The sequence below is a fragment of the Carcharodon carcharias genome, chromosome 13 (assembly GCF_017639515.1).
Source record: "Carcharodon carcharias isolate sCarCar2 chromosome 13, sCarCar2.pri, whole genome shotgun sequence".
In the NCBI taxonomy this organism is placed as follows: Eukaryota; Metazoa; Chordata; class Chondrichthyes; order Lamniformes; family Lamnidae; genus Carcharodon; species Carcharodon carcharias.
Window position 1 is genome coordinate 30,626,123 of NC_054479.1, and position 16,016 is coordinate 30,642,138.

General features: G+C 44.7%; 1 protein-coding gene across 2 annotated transcripts in view; it reads right to left on the reverse strand.

Moving 5' to 3' along the window:
* Positions 1-16,016, reverse strand: part of LOC121285915 (coiled-coil domain-containing protein 157-like) — a 49,602-nt gene that overhangs the window by 18,567 nt on the left and 15,019 nt on the right. The window contains exons 1-4 of one of the 2 annotated variants that reach the window (XM_041202858.1): positions 14,144-14,238; positions 12,267-12,457; positions 9,337-9,513; positions 5,302-5,470 (exon numbers count right to left, since the gene is read on the reverse strand). In XM_041202858.1, coding sequence (XP_041058792.1) covers positions 5,302-5,470; positions 9,337-9,513; positions 12,267-12,443 — 523 coding nt within the window. In that variant the 5' untranslated portion in view covers positions 12,444-12,457; positions 14,144-14,238. Of the gene's footprint in view, positions 1-5,301; positions 5,471-9,336; positions 9,514-12,266; positions 12,458-14,143; positions 14,239-16,016 lie in introns of those variants that run through there. The other variant, XM_041202857.1, reaches the window with a different exon arrangement.

Here is a 16,016-nt window from a genome sequence, read left to right on the forward strand (position 1 = left end):
CGTCGCCTCCAGCTTCCGACCCCTCCACCGCATTGAGTACGGGGGCTGATTCGGAGCTGCCAGCTGGCCCCACCTGTACCTCGATCCCACCCCCAGGATCAAGGCCAGAGGGGTCCTCTCTGGTCTCCTCTAAAGGTTTTGGGTCAGAGGGCAGCGGCAGTTCTGATGCCCGCTCTCCTCCCGGCACCGGGTCGTCCGGGGAGCTCAGGACAAGCTCCTGACCCAAAACTAGAACGCCCGGTGCTAAGGTTTGGGAGGGAGCGGGAAGGCCTTCCTTTTCGCCGCCACCCAATGACCCGTTAACATTTTTTAAATTTTGAAAGCTACAGTCCCCCGACGAGCCAGAAGGTACCTCGGGGGTATCGAGGGTTCCTGAGTCGGGCACCACCTCAAGGGAGGTGCCTTCAGTGACCCCCGAGGGGCCCTGTTCAGGGGACTGCAGCAGGTTGACGGGGGTAACAGTGGTGGGAGTCGGTGCAGGGGTTTTGAGTTCCCCCAGAGGACAGGGCGAGATTTTACTTGGTGGAGACGCCACCACCTCTTCATCGGGGGAAGGGACACACCCAACTTCTTCAGTTTGGGCATCACCCACCTCCTCCTCCGAAGCGTGACGTCTCTTCCGGGTCAGGCTGGGGGCTAGGGAGACCTCCATTTCCGAGGCCCCCTCCTCCTTGTCCAGCCCTCCCGGACACTCCACCCTCTGGGTTTTGGGTGTTAGATACCCCGGCTCGGGGTCCCGCGTCCTTTCCCCGCCGGCCCCGGGAGCACGCGCAGGGACGACGCCGGGCCCAGCACTCGGCGCCTTAGCACCCACGGGCCCGGGAGCACACGCGGACACGACGCCGGGGCCGGATGATGTCTTTTCCCCCGAGCCGGTGCTTGCAGGTGTTTGGGGGTTTTGGGGCGTTTCAGGGGCCGCCTCCAGGTTGCGGGTCTTCCTCTGCGCCTTCTTACGGCGCGGGGGCTCTCCCCCCGCCTCACCGGCAGCCGAGATGGCAGTGGCCACCGGCGTCGCTTCCCCTTGCGGGGAGGGAGATGGAGTGGTGGCGGGGGGAGGAGGGGCGGTGCCAGCCGTGGCCGCTTGGGTGGGGCTCGTGGCCTTGGAGGCGGGGCAGTTCTTCCTCACGTGCCCCGCCTCCTTACAAGCATGGAACCTCACGCCCTCCACGGTCCAGAAGACCCGATAGGCGGTCCCCTCAAAATTGATAACGAAGGCCCCCTCCAGGCACTCCTCCTGGGCCAAGCGGACAAATACCTGGCGCCGGAAGGAGTACACATGGCGGAGGGCCGAGTCTTTGAGGCCGAGCGGGATTGGTGCAACCCCCGACCTGACCTCCCCCAATTTATTAAGGTGGGGGAGGAGGAGCTCACTGGATAGAATAGGCGGGACGTTCGAAATAATAATTCTCTGGGCGGTGGCCTCAAGGGGGTCCACCGCCAGAAAAGTCCCGCCCACAGTGAGTCCTTTTTGCAGGGCGAGGTGCACCGCCCGCTCGGACCTCAAGAAGAATATGGCCTTCCCATACATTTTAGAGGCCGCTACAATGGCTGAGGGGCCAACGACCCCAGCCATAGCCTTTACGCAGGCCTGTATTGTCATTTCAGGGTGAGCATAGCTCTTTACCCCAAGGGCCCTGGTGAGGAGGCGGAATGGTGACAGGGCAGCAGGAGCAGCTGGAGCCGCAGAAGCAGCCACCCCCGCATAGGTTTTCTTTTTTTGAGGCCCTGCCACCGGTGACAAAACCGCCTCCACATTAGCCCTCGAGGGCCCGGCCACAGGCGATGGTGAATTGGCCTTAGGGCCAGAGCCACGCCCACCCCGGGAAGGATTGGCCATTTTGTTTTTTTTCTTTTTATATATATAGGGAGGAAAGGGGGTGGGGGAGAGAGGTAGAAACAACCTCCCCTCTTTTAGGCAGGAGAGGAGAGGAGGGAGAGGAGTAAAAGACAGGGAGGCACAGGAGGGAAAGAGGTAAATGTCCTGGTGGGTGTCCTCGATGGGGGATGGACGGTGGGTGGGGGCCTGATGTTCTTCAGGCAGGGGGAGGCGATGTCTTCACCAGCTATTGCTGGCCTTACTGGGAAAAGGGCTGGGTTGGGGGGGTAGGGGTGGCAGAAAGATGGTTTCAGCACACACACACACCCTCCCTCTCTTCCTTCCCCAACTCCTCTGGCAGTCTTCTTGCCTCCCCCTACAAAACACAGTCCTTAATTGCCCCCACCTTAAACAAAAATACACAGTTCAGACACCCACCTAGGATGTTGTTTTTCAACTCAGTCCTGGCCTCCTGGCCTTCCTGTCCTGTAGCAACAGTAGCAACTGTTCTCTTCTCTCCCTCTCTCTCCTTTAGCAGCACTGGAGGAGCAGCAGCAGCAGCACACAGCAGAAGCAACAACCCCAAAGGCAGCAGCAGAAACAGTTGAAACACTGAGGAGCAGCAACACCACACACCTTCTCTCCTCAGTATCAGGAAACCAACTGAATCCACAATTGTCTCCACAAGATCGTTAAGAAGATGAACTCTTGATAATCTTTTAAATGAAAACCAAATCAACAAAATTGGGATAAATCAGGCACAGCCCTAATTAGGGTCAGCTGTAAAACCAAGAACAAAGTTTAAAGGAAACTTACAAACTTTAAATCAAAATGTGATTAAAGGGGTCAACAAAACACCCCAGTCCCCGCGGTGCCCACCGAGCATGGAAGGCCTCGAGAGTGCCAGCAGACACCGCGTGCTCCTTCTCCAGGGACATCCGGCAGCGAACGTAGCCACGGAAGAGGGACAAACAATCGGGCGGGACTCCCCCGTCGATCGCCCGCTGCCTGGACCTGTTAATTGCCAACTTGGCCAGGCCCAGGAGCAGGTTCACGAGGAGGTCCTCCTCCTTCCCGACCCCCTTCCGCACCGGGTGCCCACAGATCAGGAGCGTGGGGCTGAAGTGCAAACAAAACATCAATAAAAGGTTTTTCAAATAACTAAAAAGGGAGTGCAGCCTACAACACCCTATGTATACATGGTCCACGGACTCCACAAGACCGCAAAAAGGGCATGTGTCCTGAGAGTCCGTGAACCTATGCATCCTCTTATTATAAGGGACTGCTGCATGCAACACCCTCCAACCCAGATCCCCGATAGAAAGGGGGAGGACACCTCCGTAGAGGGCCTCCCATCGGGGGCCTCCGCCGCCGGACGGCAACAAGGCACGCCAGGGCGTGTCCGGTCGACGGACAAGGGCGAGAAAATGGAAGGTGTGCAGCAGCAGTCCGTACAAAAAGCCCCTCTTTGCCGTGCCAAAAGGCACAGAGGGCATGTCCCCGAGGCGGCTCATATTGCGGGGCACCAGCACCCGAGGGAGGGTTCGGGGCTTGGGGCCAATGTGGAATTCCGTCCGAACAGGGGAACGCTCAGACGGAAGACCACCGCGCACCTGGGCCACCTCAAGACCCAAAATAACGTCGGGTCCGAGCACGACCGTTCTCAGGTCTTGGATGGCATCGGCTGCGACCTGGACACTCACAGACGCGCGTCGCGCCAACTCCTGCGGGAGCATCCAGCCCAGTCCTCCGCCACCCAGCACGTCCCCGATCCTGGTCACCCCTGTGGCCACAGCCCTCCTCTCCGCCAACCACTGAAAAGGACGGAGGGGCGGATTCCTGAGCAGCGGCTCTCTGATGATAGCCGCTACTCCTGACGGGGGAGAGCTGCGTCGCGAGGCGACCACTTTCCAGACTTTGATCAGGTCCTGGTAAAAGACGGGCAACGCCTGCAAGGAGCCACCGAGGCCCAGCTGTTCTATAAACAGGAGCTGCACGTCATAATTCAGGCCGTGCACCTGACGGAAGAAATACGTCATCAGGGCACACCATCTAGGAGGAGGCTCGACGTAGAGGTATCGCTGCAGGGTCTGAAGGCAGAAAGTCGCCACCTGTGTGCGTAGGCACACTAGCGCCTGACCACCCTCCCTAAGCGGGAGACTCAGAACCTCGGCAGCGACCCAGTGCAATCTTTTGTCCCAGAAGAAGTCGACTAACAATCTCTGGATTCTTGTGACAAAGTCCGGGGGAGGGGTCAAAGTGACCAGCCGATACCACAACATGGCGGCGATCAGCTGGTTAAATATCTGAAGGTTTTCTTCCTTGTAACTCTTTCGAGTACAAACACATTTCCATCTGTTTCAGATGAAGTTACATTGTTTCATAGTTTGCCATTGTGAGATTTGAACTCTTGATACTCTTTTGAGTACAAACCTGTTTCCATCTGTTTCAGATGAAGTTACATTGTTTCATAGTTTGCCATTGTGAGATTTGAACTCTTGATCTTGGGGTTACAAACCCAGTACCATAACCACTTGGCCATTTAGGCCAAGCCACTCTTTCAAGTACAAACCCGTTTCCATCTGTTTCAGATGAAGTTACATTGTTTGCCATTGTGAGATTTGAACTCTTGATCTTGGGGTTACAAACCCAGTACCATACCAACTTGGCTATTTAGGCCAAGCCTAAAATTGTTTTATAGTTTGCCATTGAGAGATTTGAACTCTTGATCTTGGGGTTATAAGCCCAGTACCATAACCACTTGGCTATTTAGGCCAAACCCCCTTTCAGCTTGTAACTCTTTTGAGCACAAACACATTTCCATCTGTTCCTATTCAGATGAAGTTACATTGTTTGCCATTGTGAGATTTGAACTCTTGATCTCCACTGTCACAACTCAGTCGTTATCATAACTACCCATCTATTGATGGACATATTGAAAGATGCAGCTTATCCTATGTTGGAATCAGAACCCCTGGTAACTCTTTCGAGTACAAACCCATTTCCATCTGTTTCAGATGAAGTTACATTGTTTCATAGTTTGCCATTGTGAGATTTGAACTCTTGATAATCTTTTAAATAATTAACGTATCTTTGTAACTCTTTCGAGTACAAACACGTTTCCATCTGTTTCAGATGAAGTTACATTGTTTCATAGTTTGCCATTGTGAGATTTGAACTCTTGAGCTTAGGGTTACAAACCCAGTACCATAACCACTTGGCTATTTAGGCCAAGCCCCCTTTCAGCTTGTAGATGTATTATACTACTTTTGCAATGGGAATGGCTTGTTATACCCTAAATTGCTTATTAGCCATCTGTATTCAATGATAAACCAGCAAAAAGTGTTCCTAAATCAACAGGGATAACAATGCAAATTTCATTTTGAACACTGTTCTCACATTTTCAGTCGGTTTGTTTTGTGCCGCTAATACAAACAGAATAATTTAGATTAATTCAAAATGTTAAAATAATAGAAATTTCTTACTCTCACACTGTGTTTCAGGTGGCATGTTTAAGTCAGGGAAAGCTACCAAAAGCCTGCGGTGTTCCTTATATTCTTGAACTTGGCTCTCTAGCTGGGACAGATTTTTTTTTAGTTCAGTCATGGACTTCTCCAGACCATGTTTTTCTTCCTGTAGCTGTTTTGTTAATTGCTATAATGAGAAAGGAAAAGAGAAAAACAAAATTAGCTTTTATCTGAATTATACTTAAACAGGAACAAAGCTTATCCAGGGATTGATAAGTAGACTAACAAATTCTAGATCCTGATTCTCTCTGTGTAACAGCAATACATAAATGAAAGTAGTTCATGATCTCAAGTTGGGCATTAAAGTACACTTCTATTTTAATTTATTTAGATGATGTCATGAAAACCACAAGGTATATGCCACAATAGGGCTGTCTTCAGTTACTGTATGGGCCAGGATTGAAGTGTCCCACAGATTTTTCATGATGTGCTCTGTTATCATATGTTCCAGTGAACCTTTCAGCGGATGTTTATAAACTTCTGTTGATAGAGCCCAAGAGAAGCAGATCCATCTGACTACCGTGTTGGAAAATGGCTGAACCCATTACTTCCATCTGTTTTCAGATGCTGCCTCCATTCCTTCTTGTCACATAGTCATGCCACCTTTCATTTCCGCCTTCTAGCTCCACTGGATTCCACCAGCAGACTAGCTAGTGAAAAGCTGAGACCCCAGTAAAGATCCTTAGGCAAATTCTCTACATTTCCCTTTAGAATGTCTGTTTACTCAAACAAGGCCCTTACCATCCACATTCTTTATTGTGGATCAATGAACTGATATCCTGGATTTGACTAAATCTTGACTCAAAGATGGTGACACTTAGCCCCTTATTAAAGCCTCCCTGCCTAGTTATACTTTCCACCTCCTGCACCATACAAACTGCCATCACCAAATCATATCTTTGTATCTTGCCCTACTCCCCTGGTACCTTCTCTTCTTTAAGCACATCATCTGGTACCGTCCATTTCAACCCTCATTTAAAATCATTATCTACCACTCCCCTAGTCTCACCGAGATATCTTTCTTTCCTCCCTTGGTCTGTGGGCAAATTTCATCCACCTTGGCTCCCATTGCCCACTTATCCCTGAATTTACTGTTCTCCTACCTTCCCTAAATGTCTCTCTCCATTTAAACTCCATGACCCATAATTCACCCTTTGATCTTATCTTCTCCTGCAGTCTGTCTACTCCCATGGTTACTGACAGAGCCATCTTCGAACACTTCATTATATCTATCCACCCACCTCCCCCTATGCCCTCCCCATCTGACTTCCTTTATGTCTATCCTTGGAAAAACAACTCTCACTCATGTCTTTTACAACTGCACTTTCAAACACCCAGTTACTTAGCATATCATTCACCACAACGTTTCTGCAGCTGCCAATTTACTTAACTACTCCCTCACATCCATATTTGATTTACACAACTTGGCTGTGTCTTCTAGCTTAGTGTCATCTGCAGACTTGGATATGCAATATGTTATTCCTTCATCCAAACTATTGATATAGTGAAAAGCTGAGACCCCAGTAAAGATCCTTAGGCAAATCGCTTCTTTACAATGTACCAGCCAGATTAATCCCTTTATGCCTCCTCTCTCTGTCTCCTACCTCCCAACCAATTACCAATCCATATCCATGGGCTATCTGCAATTATATGCACTTTCATTTTTGTTAATAATGTCTGATGCAGAACCGTATCAAATCCTTTAAGATCCTGTTTTAAACTCATCACTTTAACCAAGCTTCAGTGAAGTGTATTTGGACATTTTTCTACATTAGAGGTGTAATTATTGTTGCTATTGTAGCTGACACAGGTAGAATAGCATAGGAATATAAGAGCAGGGGGAGGCCATTCGGCCCCTCAAGCCTGCCCTGCCATTCAACTAGATCATGACTGATCATTTACCTCAACACTATTTTCCCATGCTTTCCTCATATCCCTTGAAGTAATTAGTATCCAGAAATCTATCCATTTATGTCTTGAACATACTTAATGACTGAGCTTCCACAGCCCTCTAGGGTAGAGATTTCAAAAGATTTACCACTGTGAAGAAATTCCTCCTCATCTCAGTTCTAAATGCCTTATCCTTTATTCTGAGACTGTGCCCCCTGGTTCTAGACCCCACTGCTAGGGGAATGATCCTTTCTGCATCTATCCTGTCTAGCCCCTTAAGAATTTTGTAAGTTTCCCATTCTTCTAAACTCTAGAGAACACAGGCCCAACCTCCTCAATCTCTCCTCTTAGGACAGTCCCATCATCCCAAGATTTAATATGGTGAACCTCTGCTGCACTCCCTCTATGGCAAGAATATCCTTCCTTAGGTAAGGGGACCAAATCTGTACACAATAATCCAAGTGCAGTCTAACCAAGATTCTATACAATCAAAGCAAGACATCTTTACTCCTATATTCAAATCCTCTTGCAATAAAAGCAAATTGCTTTTGCGTGCTGCACCTGCATGTTAACTTTCAATGACTTATGAACAAGGATACCTAGGTCGCTTTGGACATCAACACACCCATTTAAGAAATAATCTGCACCTCCCTCCTACCAAATTGAATAACTTCTCTTATCTACATTATATTCCATCTGCCATGTTCTTGCACACTCACTAAGCCTGTTCAATCCCCCTTGAAGCCTTTTTGCATCATCCTCACAACACCTACCTAGCTTTGTGTCTTCTGAAAAACTTGGAAATATTACATTAGGTCCTCACATCCAAATCATTGATAGAGATAGAGATTGTGAACAGCTGGGGTCCACGTACTGATCCTTGTGTCACAACCTGCCAACCTGAAAATGGCCTGTTTATTCCTACTATTTTCTGTCCATTAACCAATCCTCAATCCATGCCGGTATATTAACCCCTATCCTATTTGATCTAATTTTGTTTACTAACCTCCAATGTGGGACATTATCGAAAGCCTTCTGAAAATCTAAATGCACCACATCCTCTGGTTCCCCCTTATTTATTCTGGTAGTAACATCCTCAAAAAACCCCAACAGGTTTGTCAAACATGATTTCCCATTCACAAATCCATATTGATTTTGTCTAATCCCATTGATATTTTCTAATGTCCTGTTATCACATCCTTTATAATAAACTCTAGCATTTTTCCTACTACTGATGTCAGGCTACAGGTCCATAGTTCCCCATTTTCTCTCTCTCTTTTTTCTTAAATAGTGGAATTTCATTTGCAACCTTCCAATCTGCAGGCACTGTTCCAGAATCTATAGAGTTTTGAAAGAAGGCCATCGGTGTATCAACTATCTCTTTAGCCATCCCTTTCAACACTCTGGGATGATCACCAGGTCCCAGATATTTATCAACTATCAGTGACATTAATTTTTCCAGTACTACTTTTCAACTAATACTACTTTCTTTCAGTCCTCATTCCCGCTGATCCCTTGATTCTCTATTATTTCTTGGAGGTTTTTGCATCTTCCTTCATGAAGACAGACACAAAATAATTATTTAACTTCTTTACCATTTCCGTATTTCCCCATTATAAATTCTCCTCTCTCTGCCTGTAATGGACATTTGTCTTTACTAAAGTAGTTTTACTCCTGGTTAATTTTCTAAGATTTCATTTAATATGCCTATAGAGTTGTCATGGTGGCACAACACAATGAGCTGCAGGTCACAATATCACATATAAACATGGGGAACCATCTTCATAATTCCCAAGCCATTCCACTGTAAGGAGTAATCAAGTAAAATCCAAATGCTTCCACATTAGAAAGAAGGAACATATGAAAATGTTACCTACCCCATCCATAACTGCAAAGCTCCTGAAGTGGAATACAACAGCATTGCAGAGGATGAACAGACTCAAACCCAACTGCTCATTCAGAATATGTTTTTGAAGACTTAAGTGGAAAATAATTGAGAAAATGACAGAAATAGCAGTTCATGTTAAGAAGTCAGTATTCGTAATTTGCTACCTGAAGGACTTTCAACATTGTTAAAGATTTCCTCATGCTCTGAGGACCCACCAGTTGTTCTTGGAGTTGCTCCTGTAGGTTACTTTTCTCTATGTTGACTGTCTTCAGTTGTTCTTCCAGCCTATCTGTCCCAGCCTCGGACTCAGCTAACCTAGTGTTCAGCTCTTCACATTCTTCATCCAAATCATTAACTCGTTGTAGCAGAGCTTTAATCTTAGCTTTCAGAGACTTGATTAATTAATGAAAAACACAATTAATATCAACCGTTTTTTTTCTTAAAACTGCCCTTTAATAAAATCTGAAGCTTAGATTCTTTCTGGTTAGCAATACATTATAATGGTTACCTTGTGAATATGTTCAGGCTATGCCATTGTTGTTGTAAGAAGGGTATTACAAAATGTATTATAATTTCCTGCTTTCAAAAGGAATCTATATTCCTACACTACAGCAGTGGCTACACTTCAAAAATTCTTAACTGACTGCAAAGTGCTTTGGGATGTTCAGTAGTCATGAGAAGTGCTGTATAAATACAAGTCTCTTTTATCCCCCCTCAGGCCTCTACATGCCCCCCTTCCAAGATAAAGTTAATACGTTCTGCTGTTTCAACTCCTTCCTTTTCCCAACAAGCCAATTCTGCTTCTATCCCTAATTACTATCTCTCTCTAGTTAATTTTCCATCTCTTTTTCCCTGTCTTCTCCAAGCTCATTTCAGTCATGAGATTTACCAAACAACTTCCCTCCCTCACGCCATGCTAATTGACATGGTAACTGGTTCCATAGAACAATAGAAAAGTTACTGCACAGAAGGAGGCCATTCAGCCCATCTTGTCCATGCCAGCCCAAGGACACCCAGGTGCCCTTTCTAATCCCATCTTCCTGCACCCGGCCCTTAACCCTGCAGCTTACAGCACTTTAGGTGCAGATCCAGGTACTTTTTAAAAGAGTTTAAAGTTTCTGCCTCTACTACCAACTTGGGCAGCAAATTCCAGACACCCACTACCTTCTGCATAAAAAAGTTCTTCCTTATGTCCCCCTACAGCTTCTGCCACTTTTCTTGAATCTATTCACAGAAACTTTTCCTCTCCCTTTAAAAACTGCTATCATTACCTGCTCCTCAAAAAATCTATCTTCAAACATTAATAATCACAAACTACTACACCATTCCCAACCTCCCTTTCTTTTCCAAGCTCCTTAGGTGTGCTGTTGCTTACTGGATACATACCCATCTCTTCAGCAATTTCCTGTTAGAATGGATGTTGTTTCTATGGATTTAGCAGAATGACACCTGGACTCTAAGAATTAAACTATGAGGAGAGATTACACAAAAGTCAGTTGTATTCCCTGGAATTTATAGGGTTAAGGGTTGATTTGTTTGAAGTTTTCAAGATATTAAGGAGAACAGATACGGTAGATAGGGAGAAGTGATTTATGCTGGTTGGGAAGTCTAGGACTAGGCAGCATGGTTTAAAAATTACAGCCAGACCTTTCAGGAGTGAGACTATGAAATACTTCTGCACATAAAGGGTGGTAGAATTTTGGAACTCTTTTCAGCAAACAGCAATTTATCCTAGATCGAATGTTGATTTTACATTAGAGATTGATAGATTTTTGTTAAACTGAGATACTAAGGGGAAAAGACAGATCTATGAAGTTAGATCGTAGATCAGCCAAAATCTCACTGAATGGCAGAATGGGTTCAATGGGTTAAATGGCCTATTCCTGTTTTGATATTCTTAACTAGGTGAAATTACTAAAGATGTTGTTTAGAGCAGATGACTGCAGAGTACCCAATAGAAAACTAAGATGCTGTTGTTGAAGCTTGCATTAAGTTTCATTTAAGTCTAGGACAATAAAGGCATGTCAGAGTGGGAAAGCAAATACAAGTTAAAAGGTAGTTCACAGAGAGATCAAGGTCACGTGCAGCCAGAATAAGGATGTTCAGTAAAGCAGTCACCTAATCTGCATTTTGTCTCCCCAGTGTAGAGGAAAGTTTCTTTTATTAATTTGCCTGATAAGCACCTTGGTACATTTTCCTTATTAAATTCACTTGCACTGCAAAATCATACTTGTCCAGATAAAACAGTGAGCAATAGGTGCAGTACACTAGGTTAGAGGAAGCACACGTGAATTGCTGTCACCAATTAAAGCAGTATTTTAGGCTCTGGACAGCAATGTAGAAGGACAAGTTTGCATCTTCTTGGCTTGAATGGGAGGGTTCCAGGTGAAATAGGAGTGATGCAAGAGTGAACAAGGGGATTACAGAGTGACCAGCCCTTTGCAAAACAGGGAAGGTTGAGGAAAATGTGTTTGGTGGCAAGATCATGTTTGAGCTAATAGAAATGATTGATGGTAAGACTGAAGATAAAGCCAGAGATGGGAGTGGAGGGGGTAAAAGCTGGGACTTGTGAAATGAGGTGGCAGAGTCATGGGTCTCACTGTAGAGTGGAAGCCTTGGATGAGGGAAAAGGGAGGATGTTTTAGAAACTCTGGTGGGAAAGCAAGGTTATCAGAACAGATATAGCAAGAGACTGGGAGAAGGGGATGAAGTTTTTACAGGAAATGGAGTGGAAAGAAGCGTAATCCAGTTGGTTGTGGGAGTCAATGGGCTTGCAGTAGATATCTGTAGAAAGCCAATTACCAGAGCTGGAGAAAGAGAAGTCAAAAATGGACCAGGTGAAGAAAATGGATAGGTGAAACTTGTAGACATAACAAATGTTCTTCATTTAAACAACATATCCACACTCTTTACAAGGACTGCAGCTATGATGCACAATATATATTCCTTTCTATGCCTTCCTATTCCTGTTCACTCTCCGTTTCCTCACTGTTGACTGATGCAAACCAGTATTTGATGCAGTATTACTGATATAAGGAAATGGAGCTGGACCATGTACTTAATGTAGGATCAAATATGGACTAAATGTGTACATGTTCTTAAAGGTTGGTGTGCTTTTTACATTGCAATTTGCCAGGTTCATTACCTCTTCATGTCTCAACATGCTGTTGATTTTCACTTTTTCTTTGTCCAGTTCACTGCTAATCATTTTGAGCTGTTGTGTTGTGCTCTCTAGTTGACTAGTTAGTAGTTTAACTTGTTCTTCAAGAGTCAGCACCACACGTTTGTCTGCCATCTTGGTTCTCATTTCTTCCAGCAGCATCTGTTTAGAGAGCTCTACCCAGAGATAGCAACAGAATTACAATTCAAACCACATTCCTATAATCTTGCCACTTTTATACTAGTGTTTTTTTGAACTCTAGATTAGTGTCCGTGAGCAAGTTTGTGACATGTACATTACTAAATCTGGCTTCTGAATCTAGGGCAGAATAATGGATGTGATAACTAGATCTAAGAGTTTGCCAGATTTTGCAGTGCACATGCCAGGAGCTGGCTCACAGACACCAGTCTCCTAGAATCCAAACTAAAATAACATTAGATTCAACTTTCAGTATTAATGAAATCACCCCTGAAGAGGTGTGCTAGTGTGCATTAAAGGCACTGCAATAACCTGCCAGCCATTTTTGAAGCATGGATTTGTGTTTTTTAAAGTTTTTTCATGGGATGTGGGCAACGCCAGCATTTACTGCTCACCCTATACTACTAAATAGTTTGCTAGGCCATTTCAGTGGGAAGCTAAACCACACCATTGTGGCTCTGGAGTCACATATACGCCAGGCAGGGTAAGGACAGTAGATTTCTTTTCCTAAATGGCATTAGCGAACTAGTTGGGTTTTACAAAAATCCTTTGGTTTCAAGGTTACCATTCCCAATACTAGTTTTTTATTAACTGAATTTCTCAGGTTGTTATGGTAGGATTTGAACTTATATCTCTGAATCATTCATCCAGTAATATAATCACTTTCCTACTGTATCCATTCATGTGAATGAGATCAGGAACGTGTAGATGGTTCACATTCTCATCAACAATCCCTCAAGTCGGGGATGATTCTTCCTAATGGATGGCTGTGGATTTGGGCTTAGGAGTCCTACTTTAGCCCTAAATGCTCTCCCACAATGGGGACATCAGTTTTTGGCTGGTAGAAGTAGAATTGTTAGCGGATTGTTGACTCAAGCAACTGCTCTCTTTCCATCTCTCTTACCATTCTCTCTCAGTGGCTGCTGTTGTTGATTGGAAGGTCACACCATTTTTGATGATGGATCACCATTTTGGTTGTGATTGGGCCTGTTTCCCATGTGCTGATGTTAATTGAGCTGGCCTTCATGGAGGTTTTGAGATCGTCTTTGAAACATTTTTTTGGGCCCTCATATGGGCGGGGTCCCTGGCCTCGTTCTGAGTAGAGCAACTGTTTGGGCTGTCTTGAATCGGACATTCTGACGACATGTCCAGTCTATCTCATTCAATGTGATTATCACGGCTTCTATACTTGGCATGTTTACATCTTAAAGGATGGTCATGTTTGTTCCTTTGTCCCGCCATTTGTTTCACAAGATTCTGCCAAGACAACATTGATGACATTCTAGGAATCTAGGGCTTTGATATGGCATCTGTAAAAGCTGTCCAGGTTTCAGTACCATAGAGAAGCATGGGGAGAACCACTGCTCGACATACTTTGAATTTAGTGTCGGGTCTGATATCTCAATTCTCAAAGACTCAAACACATGAATTAAGAGGAGTGGGCCACTCAGCCCCTCGACCCTGTTCTGCCATTCAATAAGATCATGGCTAATCTAATTCTAACCTCAAATCCACATTCCCACCTACCACATTTCACCCCCTTGCTTATCAAGAATCTATCTATCTAGATAGATAGAATCTATCTACCTACCGCTGCCTTAAAAATGTTCATATATGTTCATATGTATGTTTGTATGCAAGTATGACTCAAATACGTAATTTACCATAGGCTGAGCAAACACATTGGATTCAGTGTGTCCGTCTTCATCGATGTTGGCTTTTTGGGATAGATAGCTTCCAAGATAGAGGAAGATATGGGAATTTTCCAACACTTCACTATGAATCTCAATTGAGAGCATTGGATTCGATACTTTTAAGGCTGATTGGTAGAGGACTTTCCTGGTATCCAAGGCAAGAACATTGCTCTTGTAGGCTTTGGTGAATGCGTCAACTATCTATTGTAGTTCTTCTTCAGAGTGAGCACTGGCTTGTAAGTCATCAGCATGCTGTAGTTCTATTACAGAAGTGGTTGTTGTCTTGGTTTTGGCCTTCAGCTGGCTGAAGTCAAAGAATTTACCATCAGTGTGACAGGTTATCACAGCTGGGGTGAGCTTGCCAGTAGTAAGTTGCAACATTGCTGAAGAAAAATTGAGAATAGCATTGGTGCAATGACACACGCCTTGTTTAATGCCAAGTTTGACAGGGAAGGGGTTTGTGGTAGATCCATTGCATAGTACTGTGATTTGCATATTGTTATATAGGAGACAGATAATGTTTAGGAACTTAGCTGGGCATCCCTACCGCTGCAGCACCTTCCAAATGACAGTTCAATTTATCAAGTCAGAGGCTTTTGTGAGATCCAAGAAAGCCATGTATAAAGGGATGTTCTGCTCTGCACTTTTCCTGAAGTTGATGTGCTGTGAAGATCATGTCAGTTGTTCCTCTGGCGGGTCGGAAATAACACTGGGACTCTGGAAGGACCTCTTCTGCAATTGACGAGAGACTGTACTTTGGCAACAGTTGGGAACAATGTAGTGTCCCTGTAGTTGCTACAATTCAACTTTTCTTGAAGATTTTGATCATCATGGCATCAAATTTCTTCATTCTGCCTCAACTACACAGATGGTTCTACTAATGATGGTCAAACAAGCATGCTCTTGGAAGTACTTAAACTTGGTAATGCCCCAGTTTTTTAAGTATCCCAAAGTGTTTTTTTAGGAGTTTGTGTCCCACACCAATTCTGGATTACTGCATTCCTTGGATTATTTGGTATAATTGATTTTCTTTTGATTGCCTTTTCACCTTTTGCTATTTGTTATCTTTAAGGCTGCAGTGTACAGTATTTATTTATAAAAAGTTATAATGTAAAACCTTCCATTTATTCAGGCTACACATAACCCACAACCAGTGTTTAATGGAGTTTATAAATATCAGGTTTCTTTCCACTCACTCTGCAGTAAAACCAGGACTTCTCCTGGAACATGCTCCATAATGTTATAGTTGTTAAACATTTTATGTGGGGGAGTAGTGAGACAAATTGAAAGTGGTAGTGTTCTGCAGTTGCCAGACATAAAGGCTCCTATTGGCATTTCAGCAGATATGTTGCCAGCTGCTTCATATAAAAAAAGTGCTGTGCAGGATGAAAGCTAGTGACCAGATGAATAGAAAACAATTGGGAAGTGCCTGAGGGACTGCCAACAAGATGAAAGTTAATGGGGAAAACTGGGCTGTGATCAAAGTAGTGCTGAGAGAATTAAGGAGCAAACACAATCCTGGCACCCACAGAGACTCTATAAAATCCAAGTACAAGATGAAAATTCCTCAAATCTGACTTGGACCCTCAGTTTAAAATGTAAAAACTGTAAGCAACTCACCAAGGTTCCTTTGACAGCACCTCCCAAACCCACAACCTCTACCACGTAAAAGGACAAGGACAGCAGATGCATTGGATCAGCACCTGCAAGTTCCCCCCAAGCCACACACCACCCTAACTTGAAGCTATATTGTGATTCTTTCTATGTCCCTGGATCAAAATCCTGAAACTTCCTTCTGAACAACATTGTGGGTGTACCTACACCATGTGGACTGAAGCTGTTC